This window comes from Rhinopithecus roxellana, chromosome 5, assembly GCF_007565055.1.
Source record: "Rhinopithecus roxellana isolate Shanxi Qingling chromosome 5, ASM756505v1, whole genome shotgun sequence".
Lineage (NCBI taxonomy): Eukaryota > Metazoa > Chordata > Mammalia > Primates > Cercopithecidae > Rhinopithecus > Rhinopithecus roxellana.
The window spans coordinates 160463519-160483238 of record NC_044553.1 but is presented as its reverse complement, the minus strand read 5'-3'; the positions used below and the strand labels follow the sequence as shown (position 1 = coordinate 160483238).

The window sequence follows — 19720 nt, the reverse complement described above, 5'->3', positions numbered from 1 at the left end:
ATTCAAACATGTTCCTAAATAGCAGTTAAAGATATGGAAATAAAAATTTATGGGCGAGGAGCAGTGGCTCACCCCTGTAATCCCAGCCAGCACTTTGGGAGGCTGAGGTGGGCAGGTCACCTGAGGTTAGGAGCTCAAGACCAGCCTGGCCAACATGATAAAACCCCGTCTCTACTAAAAATACAAAAATTAGCCAAGTAGGGTGGCGCAGGCCTGTAATCCCAGCTACTCTGGAGGCTGGGGCAAGAGAATTGCTTGAACTTGGCAGGCGGAGGTTGCAGTGAGCTGAGATCGTGCCACTGCACTCCAGCCTGGGTGACAGAGCAAGACTCTATCTCAAATTAAAAAAACAAACAAACAAAACGAAACAAAACAAAACACTTACAAACCTTTGTAGAACACTTAATGAAGGAAATTTAGTCTAAACTTTTCAAACAATGAATATTTTAATTTTCTACAATTTCATAACAATATACAGTATCATCTTACTTCAGATAAGCAAGAAAACAAATCATTTATAGTTATGAGCCTGAGTTTAAATTTTTTTGAGTTTAGAATATTTATATGTAAGAAATGACTCATAATATTTATAATTCAATTCAACTAGTATCATTTAAAGATGACAATGGATTTGGAAGTGCTCTTATTTACTCTGGGCCACAGATTAGTTTTGCAGAGATTCTGAATGATGTATTCCCAATGTTTTTATGATGAAAAATTTCAGTGCAATAAAGGTGAAATAATTTTATAGTGAATAGCTGTCATTTAGATTTCACCATTAACATTCAAATATATTTGCTTTATCATGTATTCTGATTTCTTTTTGCAGTAAGGTATGAGAAAGTTTAGTAATGCTTTAGAATAGCAGAACAACATCCTCTGTATCCAACGTGATATAAATCAACTGAGAAGGGAAGTTTCAGAGATAAACTCCTTACACTTCCCAGTCATGTATGCACAGCCATGCCCCTAACCGCCAAATGATGTATGAAATTATGGCATTATAAACTATGCAAACAGTCTTTCATTTTGATAATACTTGCTAGATCCCCTGGGTGGATGGAGTTAAGTGTTTATTGAGTATTTATTATAAATGAAGCCGACTTATGCTTCCAGATGAGATGGAGTAACAAGGATGAGGTTTATGCTACTGCCTGAAACAACCAAATACGTGGGCAAAAAAATATAAAATTATGGTTTTCAAGATACTGGATTTCAAGACAATGAAGGATAAGGACAGTGATCCCTGAGAGATGGGAATAAGTGAGGTGCGTCCCACACTGCCCCAGGCTCCTGCTTTGATAGATTTTTAGGTTGTAGTACAGGGAGAAAGAACCCAGGTGGGATCCAGCAGTCGAATGGGATTCGAATTTGCAAGGCAGAGTTCCACAAAGGAGACAGTTGCACAGAGAGAACTACAGCGATTTGTGGAGGTCGCTGAACTGTTCAGCAGAGTACAGATCAGCATATGTGTGCGAGGAAACTACTACAGGCTGGGAAAAGAAGCACCTGAAAGGATTAGTGAGAACCCAGTAGTTGCTCAGGGCTGGGAACAGTGTCTGTTCCCACCAATCAGATGGGAAAAATTCATGCTTCATGGGGCACTGGCTTCCTAATCAGAAAGGTCTCAGTGGTGGAGAATAATTAGTTCTGGTTTTAATATAACTGTTCCTGCCTAAAACATCTTAAAAGCAAGAACTGAAAGGATCAAACTGTTTCCAAGTAACTTAATTGCATCCCCAAACAAATCTCAAGAACATCAATAGAGCTATGTAAGCATACAGCACTCAACAAACCAAAATTCACAACGTCAGACATCCCATTAAAAATTACCAGACATGCTAAGACGCAGGAAAAGGATTTATAATGAGAAGAAAAACCAATCAATGGAATTAAATGGACACAAATGTTAGAATTAGCAGACAAGGATATTAACACAGCATTCTGTGTCCAAAAAGTTAGGAGGACATGAAAGATATTTTAAAAAGACGCAAATCAAACCACTAGAGATGACAACAACAATATGTACCCATAGATCTCTAGTTGCTTAAGTAAACTTGGTCACTTAATTAAAAAAATAATGTGTGACATGAAAAATTTACTGTAATAAGAATTAACAGGCTGAGCGCGGTGGCTCAAGCCTGTAATCCCAGCACTTTGGGAGGCCGAGACGGGCGGATCACGAGGTCAGGAGATCGAGACCATCCTGGCTAACACGGTGAAACCCCGTCTCTACTAAAAAATACAAAAAAAAAAACTAGCCGGGCGAGGTGGCGGCGCCTGTAGTCCCAGCTACTCGGGAGGCTGAGGCAGGAGAATGGCGTCAACCCGGGAGGCGGAGCTTGCAGTGAGCTGAGATCCGGCCACTGCACTCCAGCCTGGGCGACAGAGCGAGACTCCGTCTCAAAAAAAAAAAAAAAAAAAAAAAAAAAAAGAATTAACAGAAAAGACACGGTGGAAAAGGTTAAAGAACTTGAAGACAGCAAAGGAAACTATCCAAATGTAACATAGAAAAAAAAAAAAGAATTAAGAGAAAGAGAGCATCAGCATCAACTCTACGAAGCCTAATACACGTTATTGGGGTCTCTAAAGGAGAGGAAGGGTCATGGGACAGAAAAAAATATCTGAAGACACGATGGTTAAACAATTTCCCAAACTGATGAAAATTATAAACAAGTTCGAAACACAGGAAACATGAAGTAAACCGTGCCAAGGCCCATCATAATCAAATGGCTTAAAAAGAGCATTAGAAGAGACAATTTTGAAAGCTCCCAGAGCGGGAAAGGGTACATTATGTCCAAAGGAACAAAGAAAAGAATGGCAGGAGACTTCTCGTCAGAAATAATGCAAGCAAGACAAAAGGCGAGCAAAAGTTTTTCAAGGATAAAATGGTTGACATGCAATTCTATACCAGCAAGCAGATCTTTCAAAACTGAAGGCAAGACCAGGCTCATGCCTGTCATCTCAGTACTTTGCGGGGCCAAGATGAAAGGAGTGCTTGAGCCCAGGAGTTTGAGACCAGCTTAGGCAACCTAGTGAGACCCTGTCTCTACAAAATGTAAAAAAATTAGCTGGACATGGTGGCATGTGCCTGTCATCCCAGCTACTGGGGCAGAGTTGGGGGTGGGGGGTGAGGTGGGAGGACTGACTGAAGACGGAAGTCAAGGCTGCAGTGAGCCATGATTGCACCACTACACTCTGGCCTGGGCAACAGAGCAAGACCCTGTCTCAAAAAAAAAAAAAAAAAAAAAAAGGCAAAAGAAAAGACAGGCTTTTTCAGATACACAAAAGCTAAAAGAATTCATCATCAGTAGACCTGTGCTATAAGAAATATTAAGAGAGTCCTTCAAGCAGAAGGTAATTGATATCAGATGGATATCTGAATCTACACAATGGAATGATGAGCACTGAAAATTGTAACTATCTGGGTAAATATAAAAGATTTAAAAAAAATCACTTAAATTTCTTTACAACAAAAACAAGATTGTGAGGTTTATAACATACTAACTAAAATGTATGATAATAGCGGAAAGGCTGGAAGAGGAGCAACAGAAGTATACTGTTGTAAATTTCTTCTATTCTATATGAAATAGTACATTATCGCTTGAAGGCAGAGTGTGATAAGTTAAAGGTGTATTCTAGAAAAGAGTAACAATTAAAATCAAACAATATGGAGTTATCATAAAAAAGCCAACAAATGAGATAGAATGGAATCATAAAAAGTACTCAATTGATCCAAAAAAATGCAGACAAAGAGGAAAGAGAAATGATAAACAGGTGGGACAAATAGAAAAAAAAAAAGGAACATGGTACATTTAAACCCAAGTACATTCATAATCACGTGAAAAATCAATGGTTTGAACACCCCGAAAGACAGGGATTGTCTGATTGAATAAAAAAGCAAGACTCAGCCGGGCATGATGGTTCACGCCTGTAATCCCAGCACTTTGGGAAGTCAACGCGGGCGGATCACAAGGTCAGGAGATTGAGAACATCCTGGCTAACATGGTGAAACCCTGTCTGTACTGAAAATACAAAATTAGCTGGGCATGGTGGCGGGTGCCTGTAGTCCCAGCTACTCGGGGGAGGCTGAGGCAGGAGAATGGCGTGAACCCGGGAGGCGGAGCTTGCAGTGAGTCGAGATTGCACCACTGCACTCCAGCCTGGGCAAGAGAGTGAGAATCCATCTCAAAAAAAAAAAAAAAAAGCAAGACTCAACGATATGCTATCTATCATAAGCCCACTTGATGTATAAAGATACAAACTGATCAAAAGTAAAAGGGAAGAAAAAGACATACCATGCCAACACTAGTCAAAAGAATGCTGGAATGGCTATATTAAGGTCAGAGTAGATTTCAGAGCAAATAATATTACCAGGAATACAGTCATATCTATTGTGGTAAAAGAGTTAATTTACCAAGTGGATATACGCTAAATATTTATATGAATATATAGAACATGAAGCAAAACCTGATAGAATTACAAGAAAAAAGACAATAAACAATTACAAATGGAAAACAAACAGATCTATTTACAACGACAACTAAAAACCAAAATACTAATTGATGAGTCTAAGAAGATATTTATAGCATCTGTTTGCTGACAACTACAAAACAAAAAGACCAAAATGGGGAGACATGCTGTGTACACAGGTTGCAAAGCTCACACTGCTAAGAGGTCAATGGTCTCCAAGTCTACATGTTCACTGCATGTGCGGTAAACCCCTGGAGAATATTTTGTAGATAACAAGCTGATTTTAAAATTTATATGGAAAGGTAAAAGAACTAGAATAGTCAAAACAATTTTGAAAGAGAAGAAAGAGGTTATAGCAGAGTCACACAACCTGATCTCAAAATTTACTGTCAAGTACCATGCTGAAGACAGTGTGAGACTGGCAAAGAGAGACACACAAACATGCAACAGGACAGAGTCCAGAAGACTCACAACATGCTCAACTGATTTTTAACAAAGGCACACAAGCAGTTCAGTGGATGTTCATCAGTCTTTTCAACAAACAGAACAATTGGAAATCCATACGCCAAAGAACGAACTACAGACAAACTAGACCACACAGACCCAAATGTAAAACGTGAAGCCATGAAGAAAATACAGGAGAAAGATCTTTGTGAGCTTAGGTTTGGCAGACTTCTTAGATATGATACCAAAAGCACTACTGATAAAGGACAAATCCTAAGTTGGACTTTATCTAAATTAAACATTTTTGCTCTGTACAAGACACTTAAGAAAAAAAAAGACAAGCTACAGACTGAGAGAAAATACTTGCAAATCATTTATCTCGCAAAAAAATCTGTACCCAGATATATAAAGAAGTCTCAAAACTCAAAAAAAAAAAAAAAAAAAAAAAAAAAAGAAAAAAAAAAGAAAGAAAGCCCAGTTAAAACACAGGCAAACGATTTGAACAGACACTTCATCAACTGAAAACAGACAAATGACAAAAAGCACAGGGAAAAAATGCTTGGGCCAGGTGTGGTGGCTCACACCTGGAATCCCAGCACTTTCATAAGCTGAGGCATGGGGATCACTTGAACTCAGGAATTCGAAACCAGCTTGGACAACACAGGGAGAACTTGTCTCTACTAAAAATACAAAAATGAGGTGGGTGTGGTGGTGGGCGCCTATAGTCCCAGCTACTCAGGAGGCTGAGGTGAGAGGATCACCTGAGCCTGGGAGGTAGAGGCTGAAGTGAGCCATGATCGAGCCACCGCACTCCAGTCTGGCTGACAGAGCGAGATCCTGTCTCCAAAACACAAAGAGACAAACAAAAAAGCTTGGCATCATTAGTCATTAGGGAAATGCAAATTAAAATCAAAATGAGATAAAAGGACCGCTGACACCAAATACTGACAAAGATACAGCAGGCACGAGAACTCCTGCACTGCTGGGGGAATCACGTGGCAGCCACTTTGGAAAACGGTTTGGCACTTCCTTAGAAAGCTCAACACACACTTATCATTCACCTAGCAATTGCATCCCTATGTTTACCCAAGTTAAATAAAAGCTTAAGTCTAAAATCTGTATATAAATATTTATAACAGTTTTATTGCCCCAAACTGGAAACACCTCAAATATCCCTCAACTAGGACATGGATAAACAAACGGTGTTATTTCTATATAATGAGACAACACTGAGAAGGAAAAGGAACAAACTGTGTGACAACATGGATGAATGTCCAATGCATCATGCTAAGCGAAAGAAGCTAGACCCAAAGGCTACACACTGAATCCATTTCCATGGAGTTTCCATTCTGGAAAAGACAAAATGATGTGATGGAGAACAGACTAGTGAGGGGCAGAGATAAAGGACGGGGAAAGCTCTGACTACAAAGTGGGCAGAAAGCCATGTTTCTGGAGGTTAAAGAAACTGTTCTACTCAGGAGGCGGAGGCAGAAGAATCACTTGAACCCGGGAGGCGGAGCTTGCAGTGAGCCGATATTGTGCCACTGCACTCCAGCCTGGGCGACAGAGACTCCGTCTCAAAACAAACAAGCAAAAACAAGAAACTGTTCTATATCCTGACTGTGGTGGGGAAGAAGTGACTATACACATTTACCAAAGTTCTGAGAACTGGCCACAAAAAAGCGTGAATTTCACTATATGTAAATTAAAAATTAATTAAAAAAAAGTTAAGGAAAGATATTCACTAGGTCCTAAGTTCCCAAAACGTCTTGGTTCACAATGCCCTTGGTGTGTTAGTAATTTCTTCACTGCACCCCTAGACCAAAAGAAATACCTAACAACTTTGGACATCTGAAAACACCCAGCTTTATTGAGATATAATTTATATATGATTAACTGTGCATATTTAAAGTGTACAATTTGATATTTAACATATGCATATACCTGTGAAACAATCATATAAATCAGATAATGAACATGCTCATCATCCCAAAAGTTTCTCAGTAGCCTTCTGAAAATACAATAAACATGAATTGGTTGACTGGAGGCAGAGATGGCTAGAACTGGGGAGGGGTGGAGTAAGAAAAAGATTAACTTTTTAAAATGTTTTCGTATTTGTTTCATTTGTTATCACATAAGCATGTATTTCTTTTATAATTTAAAAACGTCAAAGGAAAATCTCAAAATCAAAAGAACAAACAAACCTCTAAAAAACGGCTTACTTTGGGAGGCTGAGGCGGGAGAATCACGAGGTCAGGAGATCGAGACCATCCTGGCTAACATGGTGAAAACCCATCTCTACTAAAAATACAAAAAATTAGCAGGTGTGGTGGCGGGCGCCTGTAGTCCCAGCTACTCGGGAGGCTGAGGCAGGAGAATGGTGTGAACCCGGGAGGTGCAGCTTGCAGAGAGCCGAGATCACGCCACTGCACTCCAGCCTGGGCGACAGAGCGAGATTCCGTCTCAAAAAAGAACAAAAAACAAAACAAAAAACCAAACAAAACAAAAAACAAAAACAGCTTACTGATATTTAAAGTGGAAAAATCATTCTCTGGATTTCAAAAAGTACTTGGGAATGCATGATTTAAAACCTCACTTGAAATAAATTTGTTGACTGAAACTCCATTGGTCAATATACTATCCCTTTTAATTCAACACATTCTTTCCTCTCCCAAACTATCATCACCCTTACAGCAAGTAAAACTTTCCAGAACACACTGTAAATATCAGCTATAAAAATAGAAGAAGGAACGTGCTCTACATCAGTCCCTAAGTGAAGCACAGGACACCCATCTCGGGGTGCAGGGTGTGAGACCTCCCCCAGGACCCGGCCAAGAGATTCTAAGAACACTCTCATGCTCATAAAACGTGTAAGTCAACATCAAATCACTTACAGACAGTGCGGATTAAAATAATATGATGAACTAGTTTTCCCTGGAAACTCACAAGAGTCCTGATAAAAACAGTACTATGATTACATACAGATAGCTTGTTTTTATTTTATGTTTTTAATTAATTAATTATTTTTTTTTGACAGAGTTTCGCTCTGTTGCCCAGGCTGGAGTGCAGTGGTGTGATCTCGGCTCACTGCAACCTCCACCTCCCAGGTTCAAGCAATCCTCCTGCCTCAGCCTCCTGAGTAGCTGGGACTACAGGTGCCCGCCACCATGCCTGGCTGATTTTCATATTTTTAGTAGAGATGAGAGTTCACCATATTGGTCAGGCTGGTCTTGAACTCCTGACCTCAGGCGATCCACCTGCCTTGGCTTCCCAAAGTGCTGGGATTACAGGCGTGAGCCACTGTGCCTGGCCGCTTGTTTTTAAGAAAGAAAAATATCTTTACTGGTTTTTGATGACAAATGTGGTACATAACTCTTAATTTTTTTTTTTTTTTTGAGGCAGAGTCTTGCTCTGTTGTCCAGGTAGGAGTGCAGTGGCACCATCACACCTCATTGCAGCCTTAAGCTCCTGGACTCAAACAAGCCTCCCACCTCAGCCCTGAGTAGCTAGGCATACAGGCGCAGGTATGCCCCACACCCAGCTATTAACAACTTTTCTTTTTTTTTTTTTCAGACAGTCTTGCTCTGTCGGCCAGGCTGGAGTGCAGTGGCATGATCTCAGCTCACTGCAACCTCTGCCTGCCGGGTTCAAGCGATTCTCCTGCCTCAGCCTCCTGAGTAGCTGAGATTACAGGCGTGTGCCACCACGCCTGGCTAATTTTTGTATTTTTAGTAGAGACATAGTTTCACCGTGTTGGCCAGGCTGGTCTCGAACTCCTAACCTCAGATGATCTGTCCGTTTCGGCCTCCCAAAGTGCTGGGATTACAGGTGTGAGACACTGTGCCTGGCCTAAAAATTTTGTTTTGTAGACACAAGATCTTGCTACATTGCCCAGGCTGGTCTCCAACTCCTGACCTCAAGTGATCCTTCTGCCCTGGCCTTCCAAAGTGCTGGGATTATAGGCATGGGCCACTGTGCCTGGCCCATTGAGGATTTTTTTTAAATTGCAAAAGCGTATAGTAAAAGGGAAAAGTTCACATACCACCCAAAGGCACCTACTGTTAACAGTTTGTACTGTATTCCTTCAGCTTTATTATTTATTTATTTTAGATGGAGTCTTGCTCTGTCATCGGGCTGTAGCGTGATCTTGGCTCATTGTGACCTCTGCCTCCAGGGTTCAAGCGATTCTCCTGCCTCAGTCTCCTGAGTAGCTGGGACTACTCGGGTAGTCCCGAGTAGCTGGGCATGGGGTGCACGACCCCATGCCCAGCTAATTTTTGTATTTTAGTAGAGACGGGGTTTCACCATGTTGGCCAGGCCTTCAGCTTTACTTTACAAATCTATTGATAAAATGGAACCAAATTGATCTGCGGTGTGGACGGTGTTGCAGGGCTGGGTCACTGTACTCTGTAGAGTATTTCACAAGTTACTTTCTCTCCCTAAGTTTGATTTTATTTTCATGAATTTATTTATATGTTACAAACATGAAATCATACTTCAGACCATGTATTTTTAATCTTCCAATCACCATTTAAACTAATCTCTCTCTCTTTTTTTTTTTTTTTTTTTGTGAGGTGGAGTCTCGCTCTGTCGCCCAGGCTGGAGAGCAGTGGCCGGATCTCAGCTCACTGCAAGCTCCGCCTCCCGGGCCCACGCCATTCTCCTGCCTCAGCCTCCAGAGTAGCTGGGACCACAGGCGCCCGCCACCGCGCCCGGCTAATTTTTTTGTATTTTTAGTAGAGACGGGGTTTCACCATGTTAGCCAGGATGGTCTCGATCTCCTGACCTTGTGATCCGCCCGCCTCAGCCTCCCAAAGTGCTGGGATTACAGGCGTGAGCCACTGCGCCCGGCTAAACTAATCTAACCTCTCTATGAAGTAGTTCTACAGCATGATAACCTTCTAAATAAGAAAACAGAGGCAAGGCCCAGTGGCTCATGTCTGGAATCCCAGCACGCTGGGAGGCCGAGGTGGGTGGATCACCTGAGATCAGGAGTTTGAGACCATCATAGCCAATGTGGTGAAACCCTGTCTCTACTAAAAATACAAAAATTAGTTGGGTGTGGTGGTGCGTGCCTGTAATCTCAGCTACTTGGGAGGCTGAGGCAGGAGAATTACTTGAACCTGGGAGGTTGCAGTGACCCGAGATTACACCACTGCACTCTAGCCTGGCGGCAGAGCGAGACTCAGTCTCAAAAAAAAAAAAAAAAAAAAAAGGAAAAGTTAAGTAACCTCAAGGTATCAGAGTCTGGAGCAAGAATTAGAAGTAAGTCTCGTACTAATACGAAGAAAGAAGGCTGCATTGAGGCGTCCCCCTGGTAAGCGTTCTGAGAAATCTTGGAGGCTTGTCCCTTTCTGGCCCACTTCCAAAGACACTGCCAACTTTGTCACGGGGGCTACCCAGCTTTCCATGTTGTTTTCCCTTTCATCCTAGCTGCTCTGAAAGGCAGAAGCATTACAGCTATTTGCAGCACTAACTGAAGCTTACAGAACCAAGCCGCTCACCTAAAGTAACACAGTTAGTGGATGAAAGTTGAGTAGACCCGACCGTCTAATCCGCCCAGAGAAGCACACAACTCCCTCCCTTCTGGGGAATTCTTGCTCCTTGACTCTGTCGAGTGGTTTGGTGGGCACATGACGCAGTCTGAGTCACAACCATAGCACCCCACCTCCCTAGCTACAGCAATGGGATCAAGGGCAGGCAGGGGACAGGAGGCATCAGGCCTCTTCTGACAAGCTAGCAAGGGCCATGCTTTCCTCTGTCGTCATAGAGGGATGCCCCAAAGAAGGAAGGTTGCATACAGAGAGCAGGGGACATGGGACATGGAAGGAAAAGCTGTCCCTTAGTCTGTGGACTAAGTGTGAGTGACCCAGTGTCTGCCTGGTAAACTCCCTTGTGAGGGTAAACCACAGTAAATTGGGTGTTGGCCCCTGTTAACCCAAAGAGCTCTAAATAATGTTAACAGATAAGACCCATCTCAGGCCTTTCCTACACCAGGGCCCATGCTCTTTCCTGGAACCAGCATTCCACTTGCTCAAGTCAGAAACCTGCATGTTGGTTCCTCTCTCCAAGTATCTCAACCAAATCCACCCTGAATTGTGTTTCTACCTTCTCAACATCTCTGCATTTGCCCATTTCTCTCCGCCATCAAAGCTGCTTGGCTCATTCCACCACCTCTCCCCTGAAATGCTACAGATGTTGAGCTGGTCCCTTCATGCATTATTTTGACACCCATTCCCATCTATTCTTCACACTGCAGCCAGAGCACACGGGGTGGTCCCAGCTCTCCCAATGACCTCAAGTCCTCAGTTTCCGTCAAGCTCCCCTGGATCTAGACTCCAGCCCCACCCAATCGGGAGCTCCAGGCTTGGCTCAAACCCAAACATGTCTTACTTTCTCTAGTCTTTGGGCCTTGGAGGAGCTGTTTCTTCTGCTGGGAACACACCCCTTCCCTTCCCTCCTCTATATAGCTTTCACTGAGCCAGCTAGTCCTGAATGGTGGGTGGGCCGCTGGTGTACATGCCACTTCTCTGGGGCGCCCTGACAAGGTATTAGGCCTCCTAGGCCTGTGCTCTTACCAGACCTTACACTGACCGCCACTGCAGTCCTTGGCCCTCATATCATAACGTCTGCTGCCTCTTCTTGTCTCCCAGACCAGTAAGGGTGGATATCATACAGGTAGAGACTATATTATTTTTTTCCTTGGGGTAGCCCCAAGTGGTAGCATGGTGCCTGCAATACACATTTCTTGCATGACTGAGTGAGTACAACAGGCTGCCTTCTCAGTGGTCCAGCACAATAGATTTGGGTAATTCTAGAGAGGTCCACCCTAATGCGAAGTACTTCTGAGTCATCCGACTCATTCAACCACCAATCCAAGCAATTCCTTTTCTGATCTTCAGGTTATTTTCATTGATGACTATGAAGACTAGTCTTAATGCCCAAGTCTACGCAGAAAACCTCATATCGAATGAATATTTATTGAGTCTATAAAAGGCAGTGTGCTGAATTCAGTGGAAGAAATGCAAGAGTATAATACGTTGTTCTCTGAGGGAACTGACAATCCAAAGATGGGACCATGCAGGACGTTATTCAAAACAGTTTTTAAAGTTGTGGCTTGCCTGAGGATGACCTGGAGAACAGTGGAAACACACAGCACAGCGACACACCCCCAGAGAGTCCACACGTCTAGGGTGGACCTGAAGAATCTGCATTTCTTTTTTTTTTCTTCAGACGGAGTCTCACTCTGCCGCACCCAGGCTGGAGTGCAGTGGTGCGATCTTGGTTCACTGCAACCTCCCACTGCCGGGTTCAGGTGATTCTTCCACCTCAATCTCCCAAGTAGCTGGGATTACAGGCCCCTGCCACCACACCCGGCTACTTTTTTGTATTTTTAGTAGAAATGGGGTTTCACCATGTTGACCAGGCTGGTTTAGAACTCCCAACCTCAGGTGATCCGCCAGCCTTGGCCTCCCAAAGTGCTGGGATTACAGGTGTGAGCCACCACACCCAGCCAAGAATCTGCATTTCTAACAAGCTTAAAGGCTGTTGAAGCTGCAGCCTTTGAGTAGTACTGTTTTAGAAAAATAGCTCTCAAACTTTTTGGTCTCAGACCCCTACTAAACTCCTCAAAACAGTTACAAATCCTAAAGAACTTTTGTTTACAAGAATTGTATCTATTGATATTGGCCATATTAGAAATTAAACCAGAGAAATTAAAAAGAAAATTCCCAACTTGGGAGGCTGAGGCAGGATGATTACTAGAGGCCAGGAGTTCAAGACCAACTCAGGAAATGTAACCAGACTCCATCTCTTTTTTTTTTGAGACAGAGTCTCACTCTGTTGCCCAGGCTGGAGTGCAGTGGCTCAATCTCAGCTCACTGCAACCTCCGCTTTCCAAGTTCAAGCGATTCTCCTGCCACAGCCCCCCAAGTAGCTGGGATTACAAGTGTGCGCTACCAAACCCAGCTAATTTTTGTATTTTTAGTAGAGACGGGGTTTCACCATGTTGGCCAGGTTGGTCCTGAACTCCTGATCTCAGGTGATCCGCCTGCCTTGGCCTCCCGTGCTGGGATGACAGGCGTGAGCTACTGCGCCTGGCCCAGACTCCATCTCTTAAAAAAAAAATCAGCTAGGTGTAGTGGCACACACTTGTAGTGTAGACTCAGCTACTTGTGAGGCTGAGGCAGGGGGAGGGGGAGGATTGCTTGAGCCCAGGAGTTTGAGTCTGCGGTGAGTAATGACCATGCTGCTGCACTCTAGTCTGGGCAACAGAGCAAGACCTCATCTAAAAAAAAAAAAAAAAAGAAAAAATATCATGTCTTAGTATAAATGACATATATTTATGCATGATAACTGTATTTTCCAAAACAAATAAGTGAGCAAAGTGGCATTGTTTTACATTTCTGTAAATCTCTTTAACATCTGGTTTAATAGAAAAATGCTGGATTATCATATCTGCTTCTGTGTTCAGAATGCTTAGGTTGAAATACAGGATGAAAGTCTGGTCCCACACAGATAATGTAGTTGACAAGGAAGGAGTATCTGTCTAATAGTGTTTTCATCGTCTACATCAAAATTCAACCAGTAGTAGTTTACTAGGGTGAGCTCCTGAAACCCATCAATGAGGGTCTGTACTCTCACATTCAAATCCAGTGCTGGATTGTGCACTCTGAATGGCTCTCTTGCCACAAATGACTCTGTAACCTCTACCAGTCATTTGGAAAATACTTGTTCACTGAGTTATGTGGCTCTTCCAAGTGGTGACTCACTTCATCATATCTGTTAAAAATCCTGCTCATTCCCATCACCACTGAGCTCAGCAGGAGTGTCTGCCGCTTTGGGAGGCTGAAGCTCACCCTGCTGCATATAAATTTTCCAAAATTCAAAATTTCTGGCTGGGTGTGATAGTTCATGCCTATAATCCCAGCACTTTGGGAGGCCGAGGCAGGTGGATTGCTTGAGCACAGGAGATCGAGGCCAGCCTGGTCAATAGAGTGGAGACCCTGTGTCTACAAAAAATAAAAAAAATCAGCTGGGTATGGTGGTGCATGCCTGTGGTTCCAGCTACTTAGGAGGCTGAGGTGGCAGCATCACTTGAGTTCGAGGCTGCAGCGAGCTACGACTATGCCAGTGTACTCCGCTGGGGCGACAGAGCAAGACTGCATCTCTAAAAACAAAATGAAACCAAACTTCCCTAGAAAGCTCAAATTTTATCACTGACGACAAATGCTGTCAGTTATTTTCCTTAAAGTGATTTTCTCATTTTGCTTATTTTTTCAGAAGATGCCCGCCAAATATTCAAAGTCTGAATAACTGGTTTGTCGGTCAGTTTTCAGGTAAAAATGGTGTTCCATGAAAACAGCAGCAAGTTCGGCCGACAGCTCCATTGCACAAGCGCTTTCCCTCCTGACTACTGCACCAGCAGCAGATGAGTTTTATGAAAACTTCACATTTCATCATAGAGTCCTAAGACCATGTGTGCACAAGGGTCATGAAATAATAAAATTAATCTATTCTATTGCTTCATTTAGGCCACTAAGTGAAACTGGCAGTTTTTGTTTCTACCGGGTGTGTGGTTGTCAGCTTGGTGCCACCACTGTGCTTCTTGCTAAGGTGCAAGATGTTGTACCTACTACTGCCTCTGCACCATCGGTGCAAATTTCAACACAGTGAAAAAATCAATGGAAGTCTTAGCAGTATGATGGAAATAGTTCTAACACCACAGACCCTCTGAAAGGCTCTCGAGGAGACCAGGCATCTCTGATTCCCTGACGTGGATGAGAACCCTGATTTAGAAGATAAGAGACTCTACATTTCCTAATCTGGGGTCTACTGTAGGCTCTAGGAGGCTTGCACCCTCTGAAATCATGTAAAAACTGCTAGATATGTCAATTTTTCAGATTTTGAAAGGGTGCAACCCCTAACCTTAACTCTTTAGTTACTGTTAACAAAGCAGCTTTACTTTTACGACACTGAGTTTTTTAAAAGCTACAATTAGTTTTGCTACTGGTGTTTTGACTATCAGAAGAAGGTCCATGCCTGAGAAACAGATTAACTGGATAATTTAATTGAAAAAAACAGGTGGCTGATTATATTTAAACACGGCTGAAATTAATGACAGAGCTGGTGTAACTTAGACCTGGGAAACTGCATGCCAGGAGCTGGCTCCCCTGGGAATTGCTCCCCCCCCCCCCCCCCCCCCGCCCCCGCATCTCTCTGAACCCAATAAGCTTTTTTATCTGGAAAAGAAAAGGGTCAAGCTAGATGATCAGTATGTTTCCATTAATTTCTAGGTCTAAAGTCTATGATGTATAAAAATACACAACACACAAGGAGCTGCTCAGCATAACTGGCTGTCGGGAAACGCACATCAAAACCACAATGAGGTGCACTTCATACCCACTAGGACGGCTGCAATAAAACAGATCATAGCAAGTGTTGAGGAGATGGAGAAACTGGAACCCCCGTACACTGCTGATACGAACATAAAACGGTGCAGCCATTGTGAAAATGGTCTGGTAGTTCTTCAAAATGTTCAAGTTACCACATGACCCAGCGACTCGACTCCTAGGTATATGCCCAAGAGATATGAACACACACGTTCATACAAAAGCTTGTGTATCAGTGTTCAGAGCAGTCATTCCTGACAGCCCCCAAAGAGAAATAATATGGTGTCCATCAACAGATACATGGATAAATAAATGTAGTATATCTGTACAATGGAATATTACGGGGCAATAAAAAGGACGAGGTACTGGCATGTGGATGGACCTTGAAAACATTATGCTAAGTGAAGGAAGGCCGACACCAAAGGGTACATATTCTGTAATTCCACTTACATGAAATGTCCACAACAGGCAAATCCATAGGGACAAAAAGTCAATCAGTGGTTGCTCAGGGCTAGAGGCGGGTGAGGGAGGAGGGAACAATGCAGTGACTATTAATGAGTATAGGATTTCTTTCTGAGGGGATGAAACAGTTCTAAAACCAGATGTGAAAATGGCTGTACAATCCCATACTCATATTAAAAAATCACTGACTCACACACTTTAAATGGGTGAATTCTAAGCTATGTGAATAATATATCAGTAGATCTGTTAAAAAATAAAAAATCTAGCAGTCCAGTCTAGTAAGCAGGATACTTAAAAGTAGCAGCATTAGGAGTACAACTATAAAGCTTTGGATTTTTCAAAAAAAGTGGAAATTAATGTCTCTAAAAATATTATGACCAAAATATACACACTCCCCCCCCCAACAAGAAACAAACAGAACAACAGGCATGGCTAAAGGCTGCTTAAGCGTTGAGCACACAGGGCCTCTAAGCTGCAGAGCTTCTCACCAGACGTGAACCACAAAGAGGCCCAGGCTTTTGCCACCTGCCACACCAGGCCTAGGCACTGTACAAGTCCTCTGTCCTTGTACAGGCTGCTTAAATTCTTGACAAGAGGGTCACGAACCACGGCCAGGCACCACCCCACCGCCTGTGTTCTTCCTTCTTTCACTATACTTCTCATCAACTCTTCTGAACTCAGAGCAGAAAGGAAAGGAAATGAACTGTCCCTTGGTCTCACAGTGACCACAGACAAGCATCTCACGTGCCTCCATCTTCACGGGACGGTCTAATTCATCACCAAGTTTCCACTCCGTGCCTTCTTCCCGCCCACGTGGGCAGAAGGCAGAAATCACATTCCCAGTGTTGCAACTCTGTTTCACCTGGATGACTTTTACTCATGGCATTACCGTAATCTAAAATGATGTATTATTGGTTGGCTTATTTTATGGTTGTCTCCCACACGAAAATGAAAGCTTTAGGAGGGCAGAAGTCTTGTTCGCCATTCTGTTTCCTCACCCCAAAACGTATCTGGCCCACGGTGGATGCTCAGTCTGTGTCTGCTTACTGCTTAGGGAGCCCAGGGGCTGACAACACTCTGGAGCCTGGCATGAGGTTCGGGTGGGAAACAAGTTAAGACAGCAGGAGGAGAATCAAGTTAGGAAACAATTATAAACAGGGAGAGGAGAGGCAATGACGACTTAATCTATAAAAATAGCCTCAAGGGCTTTTAAGTATCCTAAATGGTGCCAGTAACCCACACTGCTACTGTGAAATACAAAGCAGAGGCGGTGGGGAGCACACCTGATTCAAGGGCAGGCATTCGACCTGAACCAGGCCAGCAGGAGTCTTGTCATTCTTTGTAGACTCTTTCCTCTTAGGTTAAAGAGTGGGAATCAGAGACTTTCTCAAACACAGGAAAATCTTCCACACACGTAAACTTAATATAGAATTTATATACTTATAAATCGAACATATAATACAATAAAATGAATACATAATAGGGAAGCATTAAGCAACAGGGGAAATGAAATATTCAATACATGATGTAGGCAGAAATAATTTTTCAATAATTGTAGAAGAAAATAAATTTAAAAGAAAATGAAGTTCTATCCCTAACCCACGTCATAAAAAAAAGACAAAACAAAACCGGAATGTCCTAACACAAAGAAATGATAAACGCTTGAGGTGATGGAAACCCCAATTACCCTGATTGGACCATTACAGATTCTATGCTTCCAACTAAATACCACACACTCCATCAATATGTACAACCATTACATATCCATACTTAAAGAAAAATGATTATAACATGTAATGTGCACAACAAAATTATGAAAGTAATAGGAGAAAATATTAGAGATTTTTATGATTCTGGGGCTAGAGTTGGCTTCCAAAGTAATTGAGAGTTAAAATTAATGAAAGAAAAAGAAAGAAAAAAAGCTATTCCCCAAGTGTCATTAGTCTGAACAGGTAAGGTTTTAGGGTACATATTCTCTGCTCAGTTTATGCCTATAACTATTCTTCAGGCACAAGTCTGGGACAGGAACCCACATGGCTTTTGTAGTCCTTAGGCTGACTACACAGTAGCCATGCCAGTGAATTCTGAACGTTAAGAGTTAACAACAATAAGTTAAAACAATCAAGTTGATCTCAACCTCTGACACAGTAGACTGAACTACGACAAAGAACATTACTTTCATCTTTTTCCAAAGCAAACACACTAAAGAAGGAAATAAAAGTATTTTAGGTCAAGAAGTCTAGTCAATTCTGAAATATATAGCTTTGGAAAAAAAAAAATCAGTAACTTAACAAAGAGCTCAATGAAAATTGGATTTAACATTTTACACTAAGCCACACTGACTCCCCAGTAAGTGTGTGTGGGGGGCACTAGTTTCAAAGGCAGATAAAATATCAACACTTCAAGAAAACTCAACGGAAAACTGGATTTCAGTGTCAAACAATAAATTGTGGTAATGGCACTGAATGAGGTGTTTCCAGGTGGTACTGACTGAGGAATGGGCTGTAAAGTATGACACTTCAGAAGACTGAGATCTGGGGGCTGAAAAAAACCAATAGGGAACTAACTGCAGGATGATAAGACTATCTCAGCCAGTCAGGACACACTGTCATTGATAGAGGAATGACAGAGGAAGCACTGATAGAGGAAGGCCTTCCTAGCCAATCAGCACGGGCTGTCCTGATCCCAGCACCGACAGGCGGAGGCCTTCTTAGCCAATAAGCAAGAACTATTCCGACACCAGTTTGGTTCTGTCAATATTTCAACTCCATCCCACCATGAGAATTTTCCTGCACATGGATGGACAAAATTTTTACTTCTGAACTATAAAAAGGCACTAGTATATTAATGTTAAATACGTTTTTAAAAAATTTAAAGAGGATAAAATAATAAATAGAAATACAAATTCTAACATTTCTACCCCATAGGGTAGTTGTGAGGATTAAATGAGTTAATAAATGCAAAGCAGTTAGACTGGTCCCTAGAAGGCAACTGACTTCCCTTACTATTATTATCATTATAATCCAGGATACAAAGAAAATTTTCATTCTTCAAGTACAACTACAAATTCTGGAACAGGAGGATGCTTCTCCTGGGTAGCACTGTGTTAGGCTCAGATGTCTTGGCCTGTCCTGTTTCTAAATCAGACCCGGGACACACTAGTTAACCTGCAATCACTTACCATATGGACTACTTCTGGGTAAATAGGTTCTGTGATCACATTCCGATTATGGGTGATATATTCCACCATTTCACTTAAAGCAGCTCGTTTTACCTCCTTCCACTTTAGGTCACTTAGTGGATCAGAAACAAAGTCAAAGAGGACGCAACACTGACGTAACTTCTGGATAAAAAGCTTCTCTTGATCAGCAGGAGGAACATCTGAAAAGTAGAAAGCAAAGTATATCGATCACAAAAGTGCTTAACCCAAAGTTATTGTGAAACACATTTAAGCTTTCTTCTATTTTTATTTTGAGTAGAGGTTCAAGAAAAGAGGAGATGGGGTGGGGTATACAAAGGTTAAATATTCCTTAAAGAAAATAAAAAGAAAAAAACCAGCTAGTTGCTGGTCATACTATATGTTTGGTATGATGAAGTTTTTATGCTTTTTAAGTCTTTCAAACCATGTTGAGGGCACTGTTCGAAATAAACTCCATCTACATGTGTTCATTCAACAAATACTATCTGAGCAGCAATCACCACAGGCACCGTGTTGGGCAACGGCATGAGAGGCAACCAGTAAGGTCCATGTCTGGGGAAAGGGCGTGGACACATTCACACCAGGTGATAGCTGCAGGATTTAGGTTCAGGCAGGGTAAAAAAGACCAGAGGGGGAAGGGTGCCTCCTTATGTCTGTCTACAGGCTCTCAGCTTACAACATGGGAAGGGCAGGTGGTTGTCCACGCTTGCTAGATGACAAACAGAGCAACTGGCATCAGTCCGAAGATGTA

At 42.4% G+C, this 19720-nt stretch overlaps 1 protein-coding gene across 10 annotated transcripts in view; it reads right to left on the bottom strand.

The window, feature by feature from the left end:
* PPP2R5C (protein phosphatase 2 regulatory subunit B'gamma) overlaps positions 1-19720 on the bottom strand; it is a 168760-nt gene that overhangs the window by 52050 nt on the left and 96990 nt on the right. For all 10 annotated transcript variants that reach the window (XM_010353637.2, XM_010353638.2, XM_030931400.1 and 7 more), the window contains one exon: positions 18952-19151. In XM_010353637.2, the coding sequence (XP_010351939.1) occupies positions 18952-19151 (200 nt within the window). The remainder of the gene's footprint in view (positions 1-18951; positions 19152-19720) is intronic.